At 59.0% G+C, this 23,602-nt stretch overlaps 2 protein-coding genes across 2 annotated transcripts; both read right to left on the bottom strand.

Annotated features, from left to right (window-relative positions):
- Window positions 1-6: 6 nt before the first annotated feature.
- On the bottom strand, window positions 7-5,507 carry B4GALT3 (beta-1,4-galactosyltransferase 3). The gene is given in 10 exon segments (XM_070397662.1): window positions 7-766; window positions 898-1,002; window positions 2,082-2,204; window positions 2,309-2,499; window positions 3,271-3,417; window positions 3,420-3,508; window positions 3,994-4,271; window positions 4,587-4,713; window positions 4,879-5,026; window positions 5,440-5,507. Coding segments are annotated over 7 exon segments (1,194 nt in total). The 5' UTR covers window positions 4,259-4,271; window positions 4,587-4,713; window positions 4,879-5,026; window positions 5,440-5,507; the 3' UTR covers window positions 7-492.
- Window positions 5,508-13,241: 7,734 nt separating this feature from the next.
- Window positions 13,242-21,914, bottom strand: ADAMTS4 (ADAM metallopeptidase with thrombospondin type 1 motif 4). The gene is made up of 9 exons (XM_070397358.1): window positions 20,261-21,914; window positions 18,912-19,235; window positions 18,670-18,802; window positions 17,776-17,946; window positions 16,864-17,150; window positions 16,581-16,767; window positions 16,194-16,369; window positions 15,216-15,391; window positions 13,242-14,603 (listed from the first exon to the last, which is right to left on the bottom strand). Exons 1-9 carry the CDS (start codon window positions 20,864-20,866, stop codon window positions 14,180-14,182), a joined length of 2,484 nt encoding a protein of 827 aa, XP_070253459.1. The 5' UTR covers window positions 20,867-21,914; the 3' UTR covers window positions 13,242-14,179.
- Window positions 21,915-23,602: the final 1,688 nt, after the last annotated feature.

Here is a 23,602-nt window from a genome sequence, read left to right as displayed (position 1 = left end):
CAAAGGCAAGACTGAGTCCTTTATTAGAAAATATATCAAAATCCAGCCGCCTGAGCCAGAGCCAGAGAGGGGGCTGCTCCAGCCCTGGCAGAAAGTGCCCAGGGAGGGGCTCACTTCACCTAACACATCCTGGGGACCATAAATAGAATAAATATTCACAGAGGTCCCGGGAGAAGCTAGGTCACTCTTCTCTCCATGGAAGAGGAAGGGACTTGGGGTCCAGCCCTGCTCCCACTGCAGGGGTAGCACTCCCAGGAGTCACCACATACAATCATGACATCAGGGATTCACAGTCATAATCCTGGCAGGTGCCCCTAGAAAGGGGCCCTCAGGTCTAGAGGAGCCCAACTCCAGTCCAGCAGTAAGAGGCCCTGGCCCCAGCACAGCGTAAGTGGCTCCCCCAGTCCCTCTAAGAGCAGTGGGGAGCTGAGGGAGGGAGAACAGGACCCCTCTGGTTCAGTTTCATGACTAAAGGTAGGCAGGAAGGAGGCGTCAGTGTGGACCATGTGGGGCTGTGTTGTTGGCAGTAGGCAGAGGGCCCAGCCTGGCTGGCGGCCTGCGCTGCAGCATCTCTTGGCGGAATGCCTGGGAGGAGCCAGGTGGGTAACGGGGGCCAGAGGGAATCCGGGGACCCCGGGGGTCAGTTCCAATGTCTGCTGTGACATTGGTATAGAGAGGGCCCAACTCTCGAGCCAGCAATCGGTATGTCAGTGAGTTCATCCCATCTTGTGTCCAGGAATTCTGAGTACGGATCAGGAGGTCAAATCTGAGGATTAGAGGATAGAGACTAAGACCCAGGAAGGAACAGCCAGGAATCGAGGGGCCTGTAGAGGTTTTCTGACTGGAATAAAGAACCGGAGGGTCCAGTCCCACTGCCCAGCAGCCCTCCCTGCCTACCTGTGCGGGTTTTCCTCGTTGCCCTTGTCTCCTCGGTGCTTCACCATCTTGTAGTGCCCCACAGATGTGGGGGGACGAGAGATCTTCATACCAGCCAGCCGCACCCTGTGGGAAAAGTGAGAGATCTTGGCGTATCTGACTGGAGGAAAACGGCTGGGGGCACAAGGAGAGCTGAGGCCAGCCAGGAAGGGACTGCTGGTTCCCTACCAAGAGCCACTACTGCAGTCAGGCAGAGGGGTTCACTGTTTCAGTTAGTGCCAAGTGCTGGCAGGGAGAGGGTCAAATGCGAAGAAGGAAATGGCTGAAGAGAACATAGAAGCTGAGGTCCCAAACCCTGAGGGCCTTGCACCAGGTACCCTGGGGCCTTGCAGCAATTGGCCCGGTAGGTTTGCACCTCCCACCTTATTTCCTAAATGGTCCCAGGAGCTGCTTTCACCCTCTCGGAAGGACACATTGAGGAGCCCATATGCCTAAAGTGCAGGACAAGTCAGAGTTGCAGATCAAGCTCAGCAATTCTTACTTAGAAGATGGGCTGAGCTGAGCTGCTCCACCACCTTTGCCCTGCACCCTCCCACTCCAGCGTGCAGAGTGGAACCAGGACCTGAACAGAAACCAGCCCCCAACTCTAACATACAGAAGCAAGAAGTGAAGGTGGCCTGGGAAGAGCACATTGAGAAACTACTGGGCGCTTTACACTTAAAAAGAATTCAGAGACGCCACTCAGGACTCAAGGGAGAGGAGGCAATGGATCCAGTATATCAAGCCCAAATATTCAAACCACAGATTGGAAATGGGGTCAGCTGAGCCTGAGGGTCACATGTTCCACATATGAAACATGTGTTGGCCTCATGCCAATGGCAGAGGCTTTGAAAAAAAAGTGATTCTTGGTCCTATGAGTGTCTCCTCCCTGGCCACATAGGAAGTGGTCTGGATGCAACGCTGGCAGGAGTACCGAGCTGGCTGTAGGCCCCTTTCTGCTCTGGGGTCCTAGGATATTGTAGTCTAAAGATCTAGGAGACTGAGGGTAATGGTGGGGTAAGGGAGGGCAGACTAGAGACAGGAGAGGCATGACACAGTGCAGGCCCTGCATGCGAAGGTTAGTACTAAAGGGCTACGGCCAGGGGTGGCCTCAGGATGGGGATTCAGGCTGGGGAAAGGGAGGGAGGTGGGTCAGGATGTCTGACCTGGTAGCAATGTCATCATCCTCACCACCCCAGCCCCAGTATTCATTGGGGAAGCCGTTCATCTTCAGGTACTGGTCGGGAGTGAGCGCTGAGACCCCTCCAAAGTATTGGGGGTATGGGAGGCTGGGGAGAGAAAGATCCTTGGGTTCCACAAGTCTTATGGTATGCATCGCTACCCACAATTCCCTCAGCTCGCCTGCTTCCCAGCATCCTCTAATGCCTTCTACCTGTATCCAAACTTGTTCATGGCGACAGCCACATGCCGGGGCCCCCGGGGGTCGCACACATACAGGTTGTGGTCGTTCTCTGGCAGGAGGTCCACGTCGTGCAAGAACAGGCAGTCCCACTCTTCGTCACGCAGGGCCTCCCGGACCCCCACGTTCAGCAGCTTTGCCCTGTTAAAAGTTCCATTTCCAGCCTGAAAGAGAGCGGAGGAAGACCAGACTGTTGGCATGGAGAGAGGGGCTGAAACATAAAAGTAAAAAGAGGGCGCTGGCTGGTTTGGCTCAGTGGATAGAGCATTAGCCTGCAGACTGAAGGGTCCCAGGTTTTATTCCAATCAAGGGCACATGCCTGGGTTGTGGGCTCAATCCCCAGTAGGGGGTGTGCAGGAGGCAGCTGATCCATGATTCTCTCTCATCACTGATGTTTCTCTTTCCCTCTCCCTTCCTCTCTGAAATCAATATACTTTTTTAAAAAAGTAAAAAGAGGGAAATCAAAGTGGGATGGGGGGCAAAGAGAACGAAGAGAAAGACAATCTAAAAATTTCACTCAAAAAATATTTTGAGCAACAGTGTGTGCCTGATACTTACATGCTGCCGTTTAGCATTAAATCCTGACAACCAGCAACCATGTGAATAGTTGTCTATCAGTCACCCCTCGTTGCCTCATTGTAGGAGATTAAGTACTTGCTTACGGTCACATATGGAACAAATGGCACAACTACAATTTTAGCCCAAATCTGTCCAATTCCAAATTGAACAAAGGAAAAATCCTGGAAGTGTGTAGGACCAGGAATACCCTGCATCGAACAAGGAGAAGTATGGGACTGACCATAGGCACAGCAGAGCCAGGGATTTCCCCACATTCAACAGCCAAACCCTCTTAAAGTTATTCCAGGGACCACACATGAGAGTGGAGTGGCATTTACTTGAGGCTTCCTTTCAAGAAGGTCCGAGTGGGAGTGTACCTGGTGGATGACATAGATGCCGTAAGCAAGCTGCTGGCGCTGCAGGAAGGGGTGCAGGTGGTAGAGCAGCAGGCGCAGGTGGTGCTCCCGGCCCCGGTGTGGCACGATGACGGCTGTCCGGGAGCGGGGCTCACACCCTGCAGGGCGGGGTACCGGCCCCCCGCTTCCACCCGGGGGTTCCTCTCCACAATCTCTGCCAGCGATGGCACTGGGCTAAAGGACACGGACACAGGACCCACTGTTGGAGGAAATGACAAGTCACGGGTCAGAGGAGCACCTCTGACCCTGGCCCTCCTGGTCTGTGGCTCAGCAACCCCCAAGGACTCACTCAGAAATCTCACCAGCCTTGAGCTCCCATCACTGGGGCAGCTTCGAAAAGCCTGGAAGGGGCAGGCTCCTTCCCTAGCCTACCTTATTGTAGGTTTCATAACTCCTTGATAGGGTTGGAAGCTACAGTTAGGGGATGGAGGGAACAGATGGACTTCCAACTCACGACCTAAATCAGGACTCATCCACAAAGGAAGCATTTAACCTGAGGCAGGAAGAAGCCTGTGAACCGGCAGGCAATAGAAAGCTCTGACTCAACCCCAGGGCCCAATCCAAACTCCAAATTCAAGTCCACTCCATCTCAACCTCAGCCCACTTTCCAATTACATCAGCCTCCTGTTCTAAGTCCCACTCTTGCCCCCTTTCCCTTCCCCTTCCCCTTTCTTCTGCACTCACCTAAGAAAGGAGACCGTTCTGGACAGTACGGCAGACCTTGAGGAGCCAGAGGGCCGCCCGGGGCAACAGCAGGGGCTCCTGACAGGTGGCTGAGGTTACTGTAGACATCGTGGGGATGAGCATAGTCAAATGTGGGCCCCTGCTCTCGGCCAAATAGGGCGCTGAGGCTCCGGAAGCCCCCCAGTGACAGGTACATCATGACGGCCAGCTGGGAGCCCACGAGCAGGGCCAGCGTGCAGGGCCGCTCCAGCAGCCGCCGCAACATCCTGGGCTGAGGTCTGGGAGGAGAGAGGAGAGCTCTGGGCAGGCAGGGGGAGCACAGCCAGCAGAGAGCACGGTGTAGGGATGGCGGTGGGGTGAAGAGGAAAAACAGGCAGAGGAGCCGGTCACTGAAGGGAGCACACAGGTGTGCAGTCATCGAGGGGAAGAGACAGGCTGTTGCCACCAGCAGCCCCACCACCTTTCCCAGCCCTGGTCGCACTCTCCTCCACCCTCCCCAACCCACTCCTGCACGTCCTCTCAGTCCTCACCCTCAAGTCCATTTCAGAGGAGTCCCTGGAGAACTCCCTTCCAGTTTAGAGGGAGAAACTCACCTAGGTTCAAGCTGTCTTCTTCCAGATCACGGGGGCCCTGGGAGCCCCGGGGGCGCAGAGATGTGATGCATTATCTAAAACTGGAAATGTCGCCGAGGACAGCAGGCCAGCGGAGCTCCTGGACCGGCTGGAACACAGTGGGCAAGGGTGAGCCGACCGCCCACGGAGAGGCGCGCAAGGGCCGGAAGCGGGCTTCCAGCAGGGGAAGTGAGGGAAGATGCTGGCTTCTCCCACTGGCGACCCCGGAGTGTCAACTCCATCCTCGCCCATCCCCCGCCCTAACAGGACCAACCTGTTCGGGGAGTGGGGACAGGGCCGCTACTGGAGACTGTGTCCCCAGGGGGTGAAGCAGCCGGGACAGGGCTGGACTGTGCAGTGGTCTCAGGAGAACAGGGCGGAGCAGGAAACGGGCTACTTTCCACTCTTCACGGGCCTGGGAACTAGGTCCGCAGGTGCAGGGAGCGTGACCACCTGGGAGCTGCAAGCACACGCCCCAGGCGCGGGGGGAGGGGGGGAGGCGTCCCTGTCGCCTTTCCCGGCTCCGGCTTCGGCTCCGGCGGGCGGGAGGGGAAGCGCAGGGCAGCGCCGGGGGCACTGGGACTGGCTTCCCTGGAGGGGGGTGGTTGCCGCCTGTGCTTTCCAGCGAGTTACAGCCCAGCGCCTTTGGGGCACCCTCCCACCCCGAACTCCTGCAGGCGCCCTACCTTCCTGGGGCGCCCACCCGGCCCGGTCCACACTCCGCCCAGGACCCGCTCCACTCGAGTTTGTCTGCAGCCTTTGCTCCAAACTTCTCATCCTCCCGATCGCCCTCACGTTTGTGCGGGCCTCTCATCCCTCCATCTGTGGCCCGTACCTGCTCTGCGGCTTCCCGTGGTCACCGCCGGCCTGACGGCCGGGCAGGCGCCTCTGCCGCCATCTTGGATGCTGGCGGGCGGTGCTCGGGGGGCGGGGCGGGGCGGGGGCGGCGCGGCGCTCGGGGTGGGGGCGGCGCTCGGGGTGGGGGCGGCGCTCGGGGTGGGGGCGGCGCTCGGGGTGGGGGCGGCGCTCGGGGTGGGGGCGGTGCTCAGGGGGCGGGGCGGCGCTCGGGGGGCGGGGCGGGGCGGCGCTCGGGGGGCGGGGCGGCGCGGCGCTCGGGGTGGGGGCGGTGCTGGGATGGGGGCGGAGCTGAGGGCGGGGCGGCGCTCGGGGTGGGGGCGGGGCGGCGCTCGGGGTGGGGGCGGTGCTGGGATGGGGGGCGGAGCTGAGGGCGGGGCGGCGCTCGGGGTGGGGGCGGGGCGGCGCTCGGGGTGGGGGCGGCGCTCGGGGTGGGGGCGGTGCTCAGGGGGCGGGGCGGCGCTCGGGGGGCGGGGCGGCGCGGCGCTCGGGGTGGGGGCGGTGCTGGGATGGGGGCGGAGCTGAGGGCGGGGCGGCGCTCGGGGTGGGGGCGGGGCGGCGCTCGGGGTGGGGGCGGCGCTCGGGGTGGGGCCGCCGGGCGGGCGGGACGCGGGTTCACCGCGCCTCGCGGCGTTCCGTTCCCCGCCCCTCAGCCTTGGAAACCGGCAGCCAGGCCGGCCTTTCCCGGCTCAGGCCTGTGACTGACCCGGAGGCCGAGCCCTGCAGGGTGTGTCAGCGGCGCCCTTGCTGCCTGGTGCCACTTAGTAGCAACATTGATCCTCCTGGGGTACAGAGTTGCTGATGCTCCGGCGCACCGTATCCGCCACGGGCCTCGAGTGGAAACTGTTATAACAGAAGGAACGGTGCGGGCGGAAGGGTGTGAAATGTTTTCCGATGTTAGCGTAACATGGTCGCTCCATTAGATGCAGTGTGTTTGGTGGCCTCCCCTACCCCCTGCGCACGTTGATTCTCAGGAGCGGAGGTTCACACTGAGGACGCGAGTGACTCAGTGTCCGCCCCGCGCGGCTCATCCCGGCCGAGCGCCGAAGGGCTGCCCCGGAGAAGTGACGGCGAAGGGAACCGGAGGACTGTCCACACACATCCATCTGCTTAGAAGACTGTTTCCTGGAACCATTTTACAACCCTGTGCGCAACTGATCTGATCGACCGGCAAATGCTGCCCTCTCTGCTGGAGGCTCAAATAACCCAGGACTCCCCACGTTGCAGAAAAAAGCAGTTTTTGCCTCCATTTTCATATTCATTCTGTATACCTGACCTGTAAATGAGTCTGCTGTTTAGATTTCCTTTTGAACCAGTTGTAACATCTTCCTAGTCCTCTCTGAGTTAATAAAACCTTTAACACGTGTTCATTTTTATATGTGTACTGACAAGAACGTGACCAAACTTTAGACAGCCTTGGGTCCCCCGCTTGTCTGAACTGTCTTTCCAAATAGGCCTCATCTCGGGCCTCTAGCCACTTTCCAAGAATCCTGCCAACATTAACATCTGATCAGCCTAGCCTGCCTTTAGCAAAAATCTTATGTCTGTTTAGCAAGACTCTCCCTACCCTCGATGTCATTTCCTATCCGCTGGCCCTCTGGTTCTGCTCATTGGCTAGTCATATCCACTTGTCCGTACTATATTCAGACTTGAGCCCAATCTCTCTCAGATTGGGATAGTCTTAACACCTATTGCAATAATTAGAACAAAGTCTTCTTTACTGTTTTAATAAGTGTCAGAATAATTTTTTCTTTAACCGTGTGTGAGTCACAATTTTACCTTTTTCTGAAAATTATCTTCTAACAGATGAATAGTCTTCTAGGCAGAGGAAACCATAAGGGCAAAGCCTGGAAATGAGGGAGAAATTAAGGAATTGGGGAATTTAAACATGGATCAGTCAAGCTGGACAACAGAGTGAAGAGAATAGTGAGATATGGGACTGGCTGGGTAAATAGATACTAGATCATGAAAAACTCCATAAACCACCTTCAAGGAGCTGGGCTTTATCCTGAGGGCAAGAGGAAGGCATTGCAGTGCTGTGAACAGGCAGCCCAAGGGTCAGAACTTTAGGAAGCTTGCTCTGGTGGAGCATTCATTGGAAGCAGAGACACCATTTAGGAGGTTCCTGTAGAAAATTAAGTGAGATGAAGCTTATGCAACATAAGGTGTTATTAGTGAGACCAGAGGGAAGAGGTGCTAAATTACTAGTCAGGTAGACTGAGATATGAGAAAATGATTCTACTCTTGTTCTAACTAGACTGTGTCTGAATTTCCAGTCCTGCAAAAATGCCCGTTTATACATCAAACCTGCAGGTCACCCTCTGATTATCCGCTGAAGGACTAAAGAAAGAATGTTCATGTTTGCTTATCCAAGCTACCTGCCCCCATCATTCCAAACACTGGTCATGTAGAGGATTGCCATCCGGACCAGTGCAGAGGCTGAGCACAGGGCTGATTCTTCTCAAGAGTGTACTTTTTACTATAAGAACTCTGAACTTTTCTTTCTTCTTTGGAACATTCTGGGTATTGTTTCTACTTTGCAAACGCTAATACTATACCCTTAGATAAATCTTTATCATTTATTTCTGGGGGTTTTTTTGGGGGGGAGGGGGGCTGTTTGTTTGTTTTTAAAGCTGAAATAGGTCTTGGAGATACAGCACCGCCTTTTCTTCAGTTTGCTCTATGTTTTTTTAAATATATTTTTATTGATTTCAGAGAGGAGAGAAGGAGAGAGAGAAACATCAATGATGAGAGAAAAATCATTGATCAGCTGCCTCCTGCACACACCCTCCTGCAGATTGAGCCCACAACCCAGGCATGTGCCCTTGCTCAGAATGGAACCCTGGACCCTTCAGTCTGCAGGCCAAATCTCTATCCACTGAGCCACACCAGTTAGGACAAAGCCCTGGTTTGTTTGTTTTTTTAATATATTTTTATTGATTTTATATAGGAAGGGAGAGGGAAGGAGAGATAGAAACATCAATGTTGAGAGAGGATCATTGACTGGCTGCCTCCTGCACGCCCCCTACTGGGGATCAAGCCCAAAACCCAGGCATGTGCCCTTGACCGGAATCAAACCTGGGACCCTTCAGTCCAAAGGTTGACACTTTATCCACTGAGCCAAACCAGCCAGGGCAAAGCCCTGCTTTTTAAGGAGCTCCCTGTGTGGTGGAAAGGATGGACTTAGATAATTGCTCCTCCGTGGTGCTCTGTTCCTATAAAACTGCCTTTCACCTTCGATCCTCCCTCTCTACCTGCCACCTTCCAACAACTGCCCTACATCCTGTTTCCAAGAATTTGCATCTCCACTCCATCCTGGCCAAACCCAGGACTTCATCATCACCTAGAACTGCTACATTTCTGAAAATTTATATTCTAATATGCTGGTTTCCACCACAACCTCCTGCCTTTCTATATTCTAAATAAATCCCAGGCCCCTAGTGACTCCTCATGACAGACGCCAACACAGTAGAAGAAACCCAGCCTTATAGTAACAAACTAATTTAAAATAAGTTAAGGGGGGTGAGGGATGGGGATGATGGCATGTGCGGGGGGGGGGGGGGGGGTAGGGGAGGCCAGGGGAAGGTCAATGGGGAAAAAAAGGAGTCATACGTACTACTATTTGTAATACTTTAAACAATAAAATAAAATTAAGAAAAATGAAAATGAACAACAATCTATACCAATAATAGAGGAATATGCAAATTGTTTGGGATGCTGTTACAATAACAGTAATGACAAGCAGGCTGCCTGGGGCGACCAGGCCGGCAGGGGGAATAGTGAGGGGTGACCAAAAGACTGAACAGCAGGCTGTGTGGGGCGACCAGGCTGGCAGGGGGGCAGTTGGGGGCAGCCAGGCCAGCGGGGGGTGGGGGGGCAGTGAGGGGCGACCAGGCCAGCGGGCGGAGGCGATTAGGGGCAATCAGGCAGGCAGGCAGCTGAGCAGTTAGGAGCCAGTGGTCCTGGATTGTGAGAGGGATGTCCGACTGCCGGGATCCGGCCTAAACTGGCAATCGGACATCCCCCAAGGGGTCCTGGATTGGAGAGGGTGCAGGCTGGGCTGAAGGAACTCCCCCCCCACCATGCATGAATTTTGTGCACCAGGCCTCTAGTCATAAAATAAAATAAGTTAAATATCTATTTGTCCGGTATTCGCTGGCACCCTGCCCCGGGGGCGAAAAGACCCCCTCCCTCTCTTGGGCCGGTGAAAAACTGACCTCATCACACTGACGTCCAGAAACTGCCCTACCCTGGTGGAAAGTCCCTGCTGGACAAACGGCTCCTGAAAATGGCCAAAACCGCAGGACAGGCCGCAGGTTTCACCTGACCCCAGACAACCCCCACTGCCACCAGTCTCTGCCAGCATAAAAACTTGCCCCTGCTCCAGTCTGGCGCGGCTTCTCCAGCTCCCCTCTCCGAGCTGGTGAACCCGCCCGTGTGCTCCCAATAAAGCCTGTTTAATCTGGTCTCTGATTGGACTCACGGTTTTTCCTTGCGGCGGCGTAAAACCTAATACTATTCAGTTTCTCAAGGAAACATCAGCGGCGGGAGAATGGAGCAGGAGCATGAGTCAATGCTCACCTCAAAGTCTGTAAAATTCTGTCTCTCCCAGTCAACATTTCCCACCTGGATGGTGGCCCTGCTCAGCGCCTTCAGTGTCACCTCCAGCTTCGAGTCTGCTCTCATGTCATGTTGGTTTTGTGTGACAGAGAAAAACTCAGAGCTGAGCCAGTGGAACTGCTTTCTTCCTCCAGCTCCCCGAGGAGCCCAGTGCTAGCATCACTCCGGAAGTGGAGGCGACACCTCAGCAGGAGCACCTGTGTCCCCTCTGTGTGTGCGTGGGGGGTGGGGAGGGTCCTCTATCACCACATAGGTCTCACCTAACTCAGCTCCCAGACTGTGAACTGAGGACAGGGACCAGGTCTTCCCCTGAACAGAACCCAGACCTTTGGACACACATTCTACAAAAGAGCCCATCTTACTAGTAGGTCCGACCTGATGGTTGGTATAATTGTTGTTCCTTATGCTAATGCTGGAGTGGGAGGGGCCAGGAAAGGAAGAGATTTGAGGGGGAGGGAATATCAAGGTAGGACACTTTCTGGAAGCCAAACACAGGGCTAGGCATTTACATCATTATATTCTTAAGCTCTGACCTCTCCATAAGGCAGGCAATGTACCCATTTTACAATGAAGAAACTGAAGCTCACCAAGATTGAATCACTTAAGATCACATCAAAGCTTGGATTCCGTCTGACTCCAAAAACCTGCATCCTTTCCAGATGCTGTGACAGTGTGATTTGATTTCACTTTGTAGCCCAATGGCTTATTTGTTGAACAAATAAATGGGATAAACAGTCCATTTTAATTAGGAAATTAGGTCAATAAATATATTTTCCTGAGACTCACTTTCAGGCCAAAATTCTCATATTTCCTGCTTCTCAAAGCTTATTTTCATCTACGTTATCAAGAGAATGTGCTGGTGTATCTGTATGTAGTTGGACATGTGTGTGTCACATGTGCCGTGTTTTACAGGGTTTGGAGGGCCTGGTGCTGGCCGTCCAGGCTGAGGGAGACCTGAACCCCACCTCCCGCCCTGCCTTTCCCTCCAAAGGCTGCGGCCTCGGCCTTCCCCGTGGGAGGTCCTGTCTGGGGTAGTTGTTCACAGGTTGGGCCTCCTCCCCTCCCCTTTCTGAGGTTTTGAGAACTGATGACTTCCCCTGCTGTCAGCTGGCAAGGCTCTGGGCAGTGACTAGCTTCCCCCAGTAACCGTCAATGGGAGACGGATTTGATTGGTTCAGAAGCATCCTCTTAACCAATAAAGTGTCAATACGTTGAATTCTACTTTCTTTCCCCCACAAGCCCTGGACAAAGAGATGCTGGTTTTGTCACTTACTGTCAATCTTGTGTTTTAGAAAACAAAATGCTGTAATACTATATGGAGATTGAGAAATGGGGCTGAGACGGGGTGGGTGTGGAATGAGTGGCCCGTCCCACAGCACCCCCAGAAACTGGCTCCCCACCCCCCACAGAGGGAGTGGCTGGACAACTCCCAGACTCCTCTGCTCGAACCACAGAGGCAGAGACGCCCAGGGGCAGGAAGAGCGTAAGGAACGGCCCGGTTATTGCTTCAACCTCAAGCACAGGACCACTCGCCTCCGTAGTGCGTGTCTGAACGCGCATGGCCTTCTCCCTGCACAGGCCCTCCCTGCTCAGCAGCCCTGTCTTCCTCTCCAGCGCATCCTGTTCCCTTTCCCTCTGACCCCATGCTTGTCTCGCCACCTCTGGGCCTCCTGCTATCCCTGTTGGCCTCCAGCTCGGCCCAGGAAGGCAATGTCCGGAGCCTGGGGAGGTGGGCTCGCTTGGCTCTTGCAGGCAGGCAAGCACTGCCCCCCCTAGCAAGACGGAGCTGGACCCTGACTTCAGAGTACGAGGCTGAGCCCACAGTCTGGGTCTGGGAAGGAAGGTGGGGTGAGCCCTCTGGGAGGGAGGGCCAGGCCTTCCTGGGACTAAGGGCCAGCTGCCCATTGCGTCTCCTCTCTCCTCCCACCGATCACAGAGGTAGCAGGGCTCGGGCCCTTTCTGGGAAAAACTTCTTTGTGCCAGTCAGAGCCCTACTTCCTGGTGAAGTCACACAGGATGGTGATTTCCAAAGAGTGGACGGCCCTGCGTTGTAAGGGCCGTCAGGGTTCCTGGTGCTGACGTCAGGGTTCCCGGTGTTCAGGGCCGGGCCTGACTCACCCCCGGCCCCCGGGGCCCAGCGAGCTGGCTCCTCTGCACGCTCCTCACCACCCAGCTCTCTGAACGGCTCCTGGCTCCTCCTTGTGGAGCTTAATCCTTAGCCTCCCGGAAGCAGTGAGCGCCTCAGTCAGGGCTCAGGTCTGGGGGCTGGCGGGTGGTCTAGCCTCGCTAACTGGATGGAACAGCTGAGGTCACACTGGCCTTGGCCCACCGCAGGGAAGGGGCCAAGCCCAGCAGTGCGATCCCGATCCCGTGTCCTGGAAGGAAGAGGGGGCGTGGCGCTGTTCCCATGGGGACACGAAGGCGGCCTAAAGCACAGGCACTGAGGACAGCCTGGGACACACCTGGGCCAGCCCCGCCCCGCCCCGCCCTGGGGAGCGCAGCACACACAGCCCTCCACCCCCCACAGCCGGCCAGCGCCAGCTCCCCTGCTGCTGTGGCCTTACCTCTGCCACCCCCACCTCAGGGCCTCCTCCCACCTCCACATCGAGTCCCTGCCCCCTCCCTAGCAGTGCTGCAACTGCCACGCAAGATGCCAATTTCTTGCAGGGTCCACCCTAACCCTTTCCCAACCTGTTCCTGCCAGGACACACACAGGAGCGCAAGTCGCCTGCTCAGAAGCACCCTCTGCCCTTGGAGGGAGTGTGGCCTCAGGCCTCCTGCCTGCCTACCAAACCGCCTTCCATTCTTCAATTCCATGCTGGCCTGACGTCTTCCAAGCGGCTGGGCTGACACTGGCCGATTCGGGGACCCTGTCTCATTAGTCATCACGGTAACCTCTCACCGGGGTACAGCCTTCGCTTTGGGAAAGCTGCAACACGGGTTCCTAGAGCCCCCGCGGGACCCGTGTAATGAGCTCCCTCGCACACACGAGCAACCGGAGGCTCAGCGTTGGGAGTTCCCGACTCTAACCTGATGAACCTCCCCCCAAAGCCGCAGCCCCCGCAGCCCCCAACGAGCCCCGCTGCTGAGGGCTTGTTTTTGTCCAAGTCGCTGTTCTTGGGATCTTTGCACCTTCACGTAGTTACTTATTGTGCTGGGAGCCAAGTGTTTATTTTCTCATGGGATGGGAGCCTGCAGAGATGGGGGACAGGCGCTCAGAACCAGGACAGGGTTCCGCCAAGCAGAGGCCCTGAGCGAGGCTCAAGGCTCGTTGCCACCTTCCAGTGCCTGGCAGGCCCCATGGGCGGGCGGAGACAGGCAGGTGAGTCGCAGTGGCAGCTGCGTTCCCTGGGCAGATGCCGGTTGTTTATTCGTGTTGTTCCCGCCCCGCCACAGCCCTCCAGGAGGGATTGCCGTTGGCAACTGGGAAGCGGATGTCAGCGATTGGAGCCAGGGTGCAGCCCACTCCCAAGGGGGCACATAAATAACAGAATTCCGTTTACATTTAAACCATGGCGACCCGACTCCCGGGGACCTGCCGCCCTGCGTCCTCCTACCCAGAAAAGAGCTCTCGGGAGAGGAAGGCAGGGCAGGCTGCACCTCACGCGCAGACACGCGCACATCTTCACACACACACACACACACACACACACACACACACAGGCACGTACATCTTCACACACACGCACACACATCTTCACACACACACACACACACGCACACGCACACGAAAACACACAGGACACCGGGCTCACCACCCCACCCCAGATTTGCTGGTCAGAGTGAGGCCACGAGGGGCAGAGGTCAGTTTCCCCAGAGCCCCTTCCCTGGTGCTAATAAGTGAATAAATACTAAATAAATACAACAGGGCCACCCTGCCGCCTCCGCCTCCTATGACCAGCAGGGCAGAGGGCAGTTTAGACCGGGACTGTCTCCCAGCCCTTGCACCCAGGTGGCTGCCTCCAGGGCAGGAGCAGGCAGGGCCGGCCTGCGCATCCTTGTTGGAGGGTGCGCCCTCCCCACTGTGTCCAGCACGAGGCTCCTTCGAAGCCCCTTCTCCCAGCTCAGTCTGGCGGCGCCAGGGCGCCGGGACGGTGAGGCTATTTCTTGCTGGTCCAGGGGCGCCTCCGCAGCACCTCCAGGATCTGCGCCTTTCGGTGCAGCCAGTCCCGGGGAGCAGGCTGCGGCGGAGGGGCCGGCAGGGGCACGAAGAAACTGTACCGGACGCGGGCATTCTGGGGGTCACCGGCCACCAGGACCTGCAGCATTAAGGGCTGGGCCAGGGGCCCGTGGCCGGCCAGCGTCTCGGCGGCTGCTGTGGCCCCGCTGTAGCGCAGGCTGACGGCCCCCGGCAGCACCACGTCGGTGGAGGAGGGCGTTAGTGTGTATTCACCATTGAGGGCATAGGAGCCATTGGGGAGTCTCAGGGCCAGGTAGAGGCTCCGCACACCTGGGGGCTCCTGCTGCCGCACCAGGAGGTGGGTGGCCCCTGCTGGTATAGTGACCACACTGTTGTAGCCGTACCTGTGTGGAAGGAGCAAAGGTGAGCTCAGCATCTTCTTGAACCCCTCAGCCTTCTCAGCTTTGTGTGTGTGTGCATCTCTGTGTGCCTGACGTGTGTGTGCACGTGTGAGAGCACATGTGTTAACACTTGCATCTATGTGCATATGCACACATGTGTGTACATGCAAGTGTGATGTGTGCCTCTGTATGAGTGTTCATGTGTGCATGTGCATGTGTTGAGTGTGGGTGTACATGAGTGTGTGTGTGTGTGTGTGTGTGTGTGTGTAGAGGGCTGTCTTCTTAGGCATATGGGCAGTATCCAGCCTGGATTCCAGCACCTGCCAACGTGCCTCCACCCTCTGACCTCTGGACTGTCCACCGACTGTCCCCTCGCTGAGGGGCCCTTCGAAGCCTGACCTCCTTGGTGCCTGTTCAGTTCCTACTGTCCCCCCAGGAGGGAGGCCGCCTCCTGGGGAGCCTGTTGAGCAGGTGGGACACTGCTACCTGCTTGCTCATCCATCTCCCTCACTAGACTCTCAGAGGAGAGGAGAGACAGTGCTGAGCTCCCCTCTTACCCCCAGGCCCTGAGGAGTGTCCAGGAAGGTGGAAGGAGGAAATAAATCGTGGATGAACCTGAACTTCCTGAAGGAGCCAGACTGCTTGCTGCAGCCAGAACCGTCCCCGCCGCACACCATGCATTTGTCAAATTTCTTTTTGGAGCCAATGACGCGGTCACAGCCGGCATGGATGCAGCGGCCTTGAACACAGACCGAGGTGCTGTCTGGGGAGCAGGGGGTCCCGTCTACCACCTGAGGAGAAGAAAAGGAGGGATGCAAAGGGTCCTTCCCACATCCAGAGGGGCTGGTAACCAAACGAGACCCACATCCCATGAGAGAGGGGCTGTGGATGGAGGGGGGAGGGGCCCAGAATGACCCCTTCAGAGCACCTCTCTGCATCAGGCTCTGCGCTCAGTGCTTTATAAACATACCTACCTGAGGGTTCTGGAGCTGGAACACTGAGGCTCAAGATTAGGAACTTGCCCAAAGGCTGCGTGCTGGCAGCCAGTGGAGAACCATGATGGGAAATGCAGGACTAAGTCCCAACACCAAGCCCTAAACCTTGAGGGCACCGTCCCAGACAGCCGCTAGAGGGCAGCCAGCCTGTAGGAATTCTCCCAGCGCAGGGCAGAGTGCACTCTGGGGGTCGCTTCCTTGGGCCCTCCGCCTCCAGCCCGCGGCCCTATCACCGAGGAGTGCAGGGCACCACTGTCTCCCGGAGGCCTGGCCGCCCAAGAGCTGACGCAGCACTACTGGGATTTGGTGGAGGAGCCCATGGGAAAGGGTCAGAGCCTTGCCCCAAAGGCCACATACTGGCCTTCTTTCTACCCGGAGCAGGGGAACAGGAGGAGGGGAGGAGCCAAGGGAGAGGGCAGGCTACACTGCTGATGGGCCCCTTGTCCAGAGATGGGGTTTGTTTTCCAAATACCATGAACAGATAGGCCCCAGGGAGCCTGGCTGCTGGCCTGGCCGTGGGACAGCCGCAGGGGGACTGCGCCTTCAGGAGGCAGAGGGAGGTGGGAGTGTGGGCACGGACAGGGCCGCGATGGCTCACCCGCGGCTCCAGCACATAGTAGTAGCCCAGGGCCCGCGCCTGGCAGGTGAGCTTGCACTGGTCACGGGCAGCCACACCCGCGTAGCGAGGGACCCAGTCCATGGGCCCTGGGAGGCTCTTGAAGAGGTCGGGGCGGTGGTTGTAGGCAGCACACTGCTCTTCACGGAAGGTCAGTGCTGTCGGGGTGACAGGCACAGTCAGGTCCTTGCCCCTCATCCCCCAGCAGCCGCTGCACCTGGCCCCTCAGCTCCCCCAGCTGGCACCTCTCTGCCCCGGGGAGGGGCGGGCAGGTCCTGAGGGGTAAACACTGCCCTCCCCTGCAGGGACATCAGCACCTCCTTGGTTCCGGAAGCTCTCCCGCCCCCACCTGGCCCTTCGGGTCCTCACCTGAGCCCGCGGGGCAGTCCTGGGAGCTGCAGGAGCGGAAGCGGGTGCGGCGGCCCTCGCAGTACTTGCCGCCGTTCCGGGGGACAGGCTGCGTGCAGTCCCGGGAGGAGAACTGGACGCCGCCCCCGCAGCTCCGAGAGCAGCCGCCCCAGGACCCCCAGGGACCCCAGCCACCGGCCTGTGGGACCTGCAGCCACACAGAAGAGAAGGGTGGTAACTGTGCTCCCTCCTGAGCACCAGGCCATCCCTGCCCCAGGCCTCTGCCCCCTGCCTGCTGCCTCACCTTGAAGTCCTGGAGTTGGTCCACATGGAGGCAGCGGCCACCCATGCAGGCCTGTGCGGGCCCACACGGGGTGCCGTCGGCCCAGGGCGAGTGCTTGGTCTGGCACATGGCGTGACCATTGAGATGGCCAGAGCACCAGAGGGCAGCACAGGGTGGCGGCAGCTGCGGACAGTGGTGTGAGTCAGGCCCGAAGGTCAGCTGGCACTGGCGGTCAGCGTCATAGTCTTTGCCGGGGAAAGTCACAGGCAGGTGCAGGGGAGCCTCCGGCTTGTCTAAGAGACAGTGCCCTGGGAGGGCAGGACCCGGCTCAGAGGTGGGCTCAGGCCCTCGAGATGGCCACCGAGGACTTGGGCTCCTGGGCCCAAGGCTCTGGGACCCACATCCCAGGCGTGCACGAAGCTGTAAATAGCTGGCTGCTTCCTGCGTGAGGAGTGCCGGCTCACTGCTTGTCCAACCACCTCATTCCATCCCGGCCAACAACACCTACGAGCAGTTGCCATCACCAGGCCTGTCTCACAGGTCAGCACAGAGGCAACGTGCCTTTCAGCACACATCCCACATCTGGAGAACAGACCAGGACACGACCCAGCCACACCGCCTGCCTCCCCGACCAGCCACAGAGCCGCTGAGTCTGCGTCCCACCAACAGTCCTGCCCACGGACGCCCACCCTGCTGGGCTTGCACAGCTCAGTGACCAGGCAGCTGCCTTCACTGCAGCTCATCCCAGTGTTGGACAGCTCTGGCCCTTAGAAGGCCAGTCTAATTCTATTGAAAATGTGCCACCCCTGGCAGCATCTCTCTCCCCATCCCATGCTGCAGGGGGAGTCCACTCAGCCCACGCGGAAGGAGGCAGAAGAGCACAGTGGGTGCAGGGCTGCATCTCGCCAGGGAACAGGCGGGAGGGCTGCCTACCGTAGCCATTGTCCAGGAAGTCCGTGATGAAGCGGGCGCTGCAGGGGGACCAGGGCTCCTCAGGATCCACGTGAGCCATCACGGGAGCCATGACATGGCGGGAGGTGCTCCCAGGTCCGTTCAGGCCCACACATGGCTTTGAGTTGTCATGGAGCATGTTGAAGACATGGCCTGTGAGAGCAGAGGCCCTGCTGGAGTCAGGGGTCCCCTCCCTGGCAGCCTCACAAAGGTGGCTGCAGCTGTGGATGGTCCTGCCCGGCCCCAACCCCCTCTGATGCTCTGAGGGCTGCTCAGTATATAGCACCCCCAGAGCTCTGCTTCCCCTTCCCCCCAAAATATGCTCAGGGTCCTTCCTTACCTACTTTCCCTTGTAGCCAACATTCCCAACCCTTTACCCACCATTCCATCCCCAGCTCTCCTGAATAATACCTCTTTCAATACTGTGCTATCTCCCCATACACATGCACACACTCACTCACACCCCCCACACATGCCTGTCTTATGCCACACACACACATTCACATACTCACTCACACAGTAATAGGTTTTCACATACACTACACACTCACACACATGCATACACTCTCACACACATACACACTCTCACATGCATGCACACACTCACAACATATGCATACACTCACACACATGCATATACTCACACACACATGCATACACACACACAGTTACAGTGGCTTCCACATGCTAGCTCACTTAATAGAAAACCTAAGTGTGTGTCTACACCCAGAGAGAAGGAGGATGGCCCTGGACCTAGGCCCGGAGGGAGGAAGAAACACCTTGACCCCATCTGCACGCTGGTGAGCTCATTGTCCCCGAGCCTCACCCCTGCCGCCTCTCACGCATCCCAGACACCACAGTCCCCCCACCCCGTACCCAGTTCGTGAGCGGCAGTGAAGGCCGACTGGAGCCCGTCGTCCTCCACGATAGCGCAGCTCTGAGCCGGGTCACACACGGTCCCCACGTCGGCCATGCCCAGGGTGTCACAGGTGGAGACCCCACACAGGTCCTGTGGAGGTCAAAGAAGATGCATGAGGACTCGGCACGGAGTCCCCTGGGCTGCCACCCAGACTACGGGGCTCGGGCAGGCGCTGTTCACATGGTGCCGACGGGCCTACCTGACGGGTAAACAGAATGGCTGTGTCAAAGTGATCCGGGTCCGAGTCCTCGGGGGTGTTGAGCCCTCGCTGCCAAGCACAGAAGTGGTGCAGGGTCTGGGCGGCACTGGGCCCCACTGGGGGCCCTTCCTGGCCCGGCCCCAGAACCACCAGCCGCGTCACCACCAGGCTGACGGGGTTGCGGATGCTTGGGTGCTTGAAGGCCTTGGCCGCGGCGGCCATGACGGTGAGCAGGTAGCGCTTCAGCCCTGCGCCATGAAACGCTGCCATCGTGTCGTCCGCCACCACCAGGGTCTCCACAAATCTACTCAGGGAAGCAAAGCGCTGGGAGAGAGAGGAGAGGAGGGCCTCAAATAGCTGCCCAGCCACAGGCCCGACCACTTTCCTTCCAGCGCTTCCTGGTCTGGAACTGGGCAGAGCAGGCTGGTCCCACACACACACCCACCAGGTTCCCGGGCTGGCTGGGTCCTCCCCCAGCCCCAAATCCCAGAGCTTTCCTGCGAACTCTGAGAAATCAGCTGTTGGTTCAGAGATGGAGAGGAGGGGGCGCCAGGGCTGCCTGGTCCCCAGTGGTGAAAAGCAGCTGGGACTGCTTCTGGGAGGGGCTTTGGGCGTCCCCAGGCCTGACTGTGGCCAGGCCTGCAGTGCTGGGCTGCAACGTGTCTGCCCTGTGTGGTTGGAGGAACAATTCAGTCAGCAGCGGGGGCTGGGGCCAGATCTCAGCGTGGCGGGTGTGGAGGGAGCGTCTGGACTGGATTAAAGCTGGAGAGGGGAGGCGGAGGGAGGAAGGGGAGCCTGGAGTGGGAAGGAGGGGAGGAGGGAGCCTCACAGCCTTGCAGTCAGGCCAGTGTGGGAAGGGGACTGGCCAGGACGAGATGTGGAGTGCCTCTCCTCCGGCCACTCCTGCCCTCGTTTGCAGTTTGCCAGGACAATGTGGAAGGCAGTATAGGAAGCCAGAAGCCACTCGCTTGGGCCTCAACTCTCACTCCTTTAGCTTGTGTGGTGGTGGTGGTGGTGGTGGGGATTTGGGGCACAGGAAAGAGTCAAGGCCAAGAGACTGAGGAGAGACTCCCACCTGGGCCCGAGCAGCAGGGTGCCAGGCTGGGCTGGGTGGGGAGAGGGGGGTCATTCCCAGCACAGAGCCTCCCACTCACCTCTTGGGACCCTGCTGGGATCAAGGTGAGGGCAGGGAGCAGCCAGCACCTGCCCGAGAAGGCTCATGGGAGAAGAAAAGCAGGCTACACGAGGGAAGAAGCAGAACGACCAGAAGTGGAAGTGGGCGGGGCGAGGGGGACACGGGTCAGGGGGCAGGTAAGGCAGGAGGGGCTGCAGGGCTCTGGGTGGCCTACCTTGGCTCTTCGGGGGCTGGGCTTGGGGTTCCTGGGAGGCGCCTTGACGCTGCACATGGGGCCCTGGCCGCTGGCAGGGCTCTTCCGGCGTAGGACGTGAGCCTCAGGCCCCCCAGCAGAATTAGGGACGCCTCCCTCCAGGGGCTGGATGTGGAGTTCGGTCCCCCGATACTGCAGCACCCCTAACAGAGCTCCCTCGTCCCAGTGCAGAGATGCCACCGACTCCGGATCTCCGTTGATGGTGCCGGTGAGGAACGTGCCCGGCTCCGCCCCACCCAGCAGCTCCGGCGCCGGGCCCAGGTACTGCACCGTCAGCCCTTCCACCCGCACGCCCGGGTCTTGCTCCAGCTCTAACAGCAGCATCTCCCCAAAGGCGGGCAAGCGGTACCACAGCCTGGCCGGGGTGCCCACGCCAGGCAGGACGCTGCCGTTGAGCTTCTCTGGAAACACAATCTCCTCCTCCCGGGGGAGGGGGCTGGCTGGCCTGGCTGAGGGCAGGAGGGAGGCCAGCAGCAGCAGGAGCAGGGTGGGGAGCAGACGGGAGGGGGCTCCCCACAGCCAGCAGCCGGCCCAGCCCCTCTTGGGGTTCGGGTCCGTCGGGGACATGGCGGGTGCTGGAGCTGTAAGGACTGACGCCGGCAGCCCGCTCCCTTCACGCCCGGCCTGTGGAAAGCTCCCCTCGGCAGCCGTGGCTCGGCCAGCGCCAGGGTCAGAGGCAGCGTTTCAGGGGCTGGGGGCCTCAGGCGAGGTGGAGAGAGCGTGGCCCTTGGCTTGAGCAGGGTGCCTCGTGGCCAGTCCTGCAAACCCTCTCCTGGGAACTGCCTCTCCCGGCCTCTGGCTGCCCAGACCCTGCTTCCCGCGTGCCTGGGTCTGTCTCTCTCCTGCCCTCTCTCCCGGTCTCTGTGCCTCTGGGTCTCCCTGAGGTTCCTAGCAGACTCTCCCCGCCAGCTCTTTTAAGTCTCCCCAGTCTCTGTGATTGGCTGAGCTGTAAGCCATTCAGCCAGCAGTTCTGATGGTGGGACTCAGATGGTGTCTCATTCTTTCCCCAAAACCCTAGTTTTTGTTTTCCTTTAAAGAAAAATGGGACTTGCCCAGGGGAGGGGGATCCCTAGCAGCCGGATGGGGGATGGGTCACAGGCCCTGGGCCAGCTGATGACATCGTCTTTCCCCAAACCCAACAGCCAGCTCTCAGCTGTCTCTTCCCTATTTGGTGGACAGAGCCCCAAGGGGCTAGGAAGTCAGGGCAAGGCCTGGCTGACGTACAGAAAGGGCCTAGGTCCCAGGGGGTCTGGCTCCCTTTTCCAGGGTCCCCCAGCTGCCCTCTGCCCTTAGAGCCGGTTTCCAGGGCTGAGCAGCCTGAGTGAACTGCCCAGAAAGAGGGTGGGAAACAGGGAAGGAAGCATCAAGAGGTGCGCAGAGAGGAGGCGGCTGACACTGTGAGGCAGGACCCAGCGGCTGGAGTGCAGAAGGCACACAGCCATCAGGGAATTCACTGCCCAGAGGTAGGATGAGTCTGCTTAGCATGGGCACATGGAGGGGAGAGGGCAAGGCAGGAAGGCTATCACTTTTCCTTTTATAGAAGGAGGACCCAGGGTGCCACCTCCTCTTCTCTGACGTCCCTTCTCTCCTGCAGGCTCTCCCTTCCGGAGTTACCACTTCCCACCCCTTCCAAGGCCATTCCCCTCAGGCTCCCCCTCCCCACTTCCTGACTCCCCATCCCCTGGCCTGGCTCCCTTCCCCCAGGCTTTTGGCCTCACTCCTACCCACTCCCAACTGCCCTCAACTCTCCCCAGCCCCCAGGCAGCCACCCAGCGTGGGAGACTGACCGGCCCATCGCCTGGCTCCCTCTCCTGGCCCCACCTTGCCCAGCACCCAGTGGGTCCTGGGACAGCCAGTCATCTTTTATTTGTTTGTTCATCCTCACCGAGAATATTTTTTCCATTGATTTTTAATTTTATTTATTTATTTTTAATATATTTTTATTGATTTCAGAGAGGAAGGAAGAGGGAGAGAGAGAGAAACATCCATGATGAGAGAATCATGGATCAAGCCCACAACCCGGGCATGTGCCTTTGACCGGAATCGAACCTGGGACCTTTCAGTTCGAAGGCCACGCTCTATCCCCTGAGCCAAACCGGCGAGGGTTCCATTGACTTTTTAGAGCGAGTGGAAGGGATGAGGAGAGACAGAAACATCGATGTGAGAGACAGATCCACTGTGGCCTCCCACAGGAATCAAACCCGGGACCCTTCAGTCCATTGAGCCAACCCGGCTAGGGCTTTTATTTTTAAAAGTTTTTAAAAAAAATATATGTTTCTATTGATTTCAGAGAGAAAGGGAGAGGGAGAGGAACATCCATGATGAGAATCATCTACGTTATGGGCTGGCTGCCTCCTGCAACCCCGACCCGACCTGGGTCCCGGGCTGATGCTCAGCCTGAGCTCGGCCCGCAACGTCCCGGCACCTTCCCTTCCGGTTCCTGCGGGGCCGCTGTGCTTTCACCGGAGCCGGGGCCGGGGCCGCAGGAGCCGGGCTGGGCGGAGAACCCGCGGGCTCACTCCTCCCCAGGATTTCCCCAGGAAGCGGGGCGCAGCCCTGCCCCGGAGAGGGCCCCTCCCCTCCCGCCCCGCACATCCTCCCTCCCTTCCTTCCTGTTCAGGTGGCGACTACCTGCCCGGCGGCCAGGGCTTCCGCTCGGCCCGCGCTCCGCACCCCCCCCCCCCCCCCCCCCGCCCCGCCGCCGTCTCCCAGCCTCGGAGCCCCTCCGCTCAGGTCGGGCCGGGGCCGGACGCGCCAGCACGAGGCCGCACGGCCCTCGCCGCCCCCCTTCCGAGACGAGGACAAAGGGGGTGACTAAGCGGCGAGACAAAGGGCCTCAGAGTCGCCGCAGGGGGGGGGGGGGGCGGCAGGGAGACGCACAAAAGCCGCAGTGTCCTCGGCGCCCCGAGCCCGCACCGTCCCAGCCAGGCCGTCCCCACGCAGCCTGTCCGCGCCGACGGCTCCCGGGACGGAGCGGGGTGCGCCCTCCGCCCGCGTGGGGCTGTCGGCTCCCATCCCCCGTCCCAGGCGGAGGCCCCCCATTCTGAGCAGTGAGCTCCGGGGGCTGTGACCTGGCGCCCGGGCCTTGGGGAGCCCGCGCTCAGGCTCAGGGGGCCCCGCGCTCCTGGGACTCGGCCAGGACGGAGCCTCCGGTCCGCCAGACCCGACGGGGCAGCCATGACGCAGGTGCAGGCGGGTGGGAGGCGCCCCTCGGGTCTGCCACTCTGGGGGCCGCCCCTCCATCACCGCGGGGCTCCCCGCCGGGGGCCACCTCTCCCTGAGCCCCTGCGACCACCAGGCGGG

This window comes from Myotis yumanensis, unplaced genomic scaffold (genome assembly GCF_028538775.1).
Source record: "Myotis yumanensis isolate MYYU_CA2020_CCGP unplaced genomic scaffold, mMyoYum1.0.hap1 SCAF_17, whole genome shotgun sequence".
In the NCBI taxonomy this organism is placed as follows: domain Eukaryota; kingdom Metazoa; phylum Chordata; class Mammalia; order Chiroptera; family Vespertilionidae; genus Myotis; species Myotis yumanensis.
Note: the sequence above shows the minus strand (reverse complement) of the source record. Positions and strands in the feature narration are given on the sequence as shown.

Bases quoted from the DNA above. Each gene is read 5' to 3' on its own strand.
- ADAMTS4 (XM_070397358.1), bottom strand. From the start codon at position 20,866: ATGTCCCCGACGGACCCGAACCCCAAGAGGGGCTGGGCCGGCTGCTGG. The intron at 19,236-20,260 runs GTAGGCCACCCA...TCTCTCTCCCAG, and splicing joins CCAGCCCCCGAAGAGCCAAG to CGCTTTGCTTCCCTGAGTAG. The intron at 17,151-17,775 runs GTAGGCAGCCCT...CTGCCCTCCCAG, and splicing joins CTTCCTGGACAATGGCTACG to GGCACTGTCTCTTAGACAAG.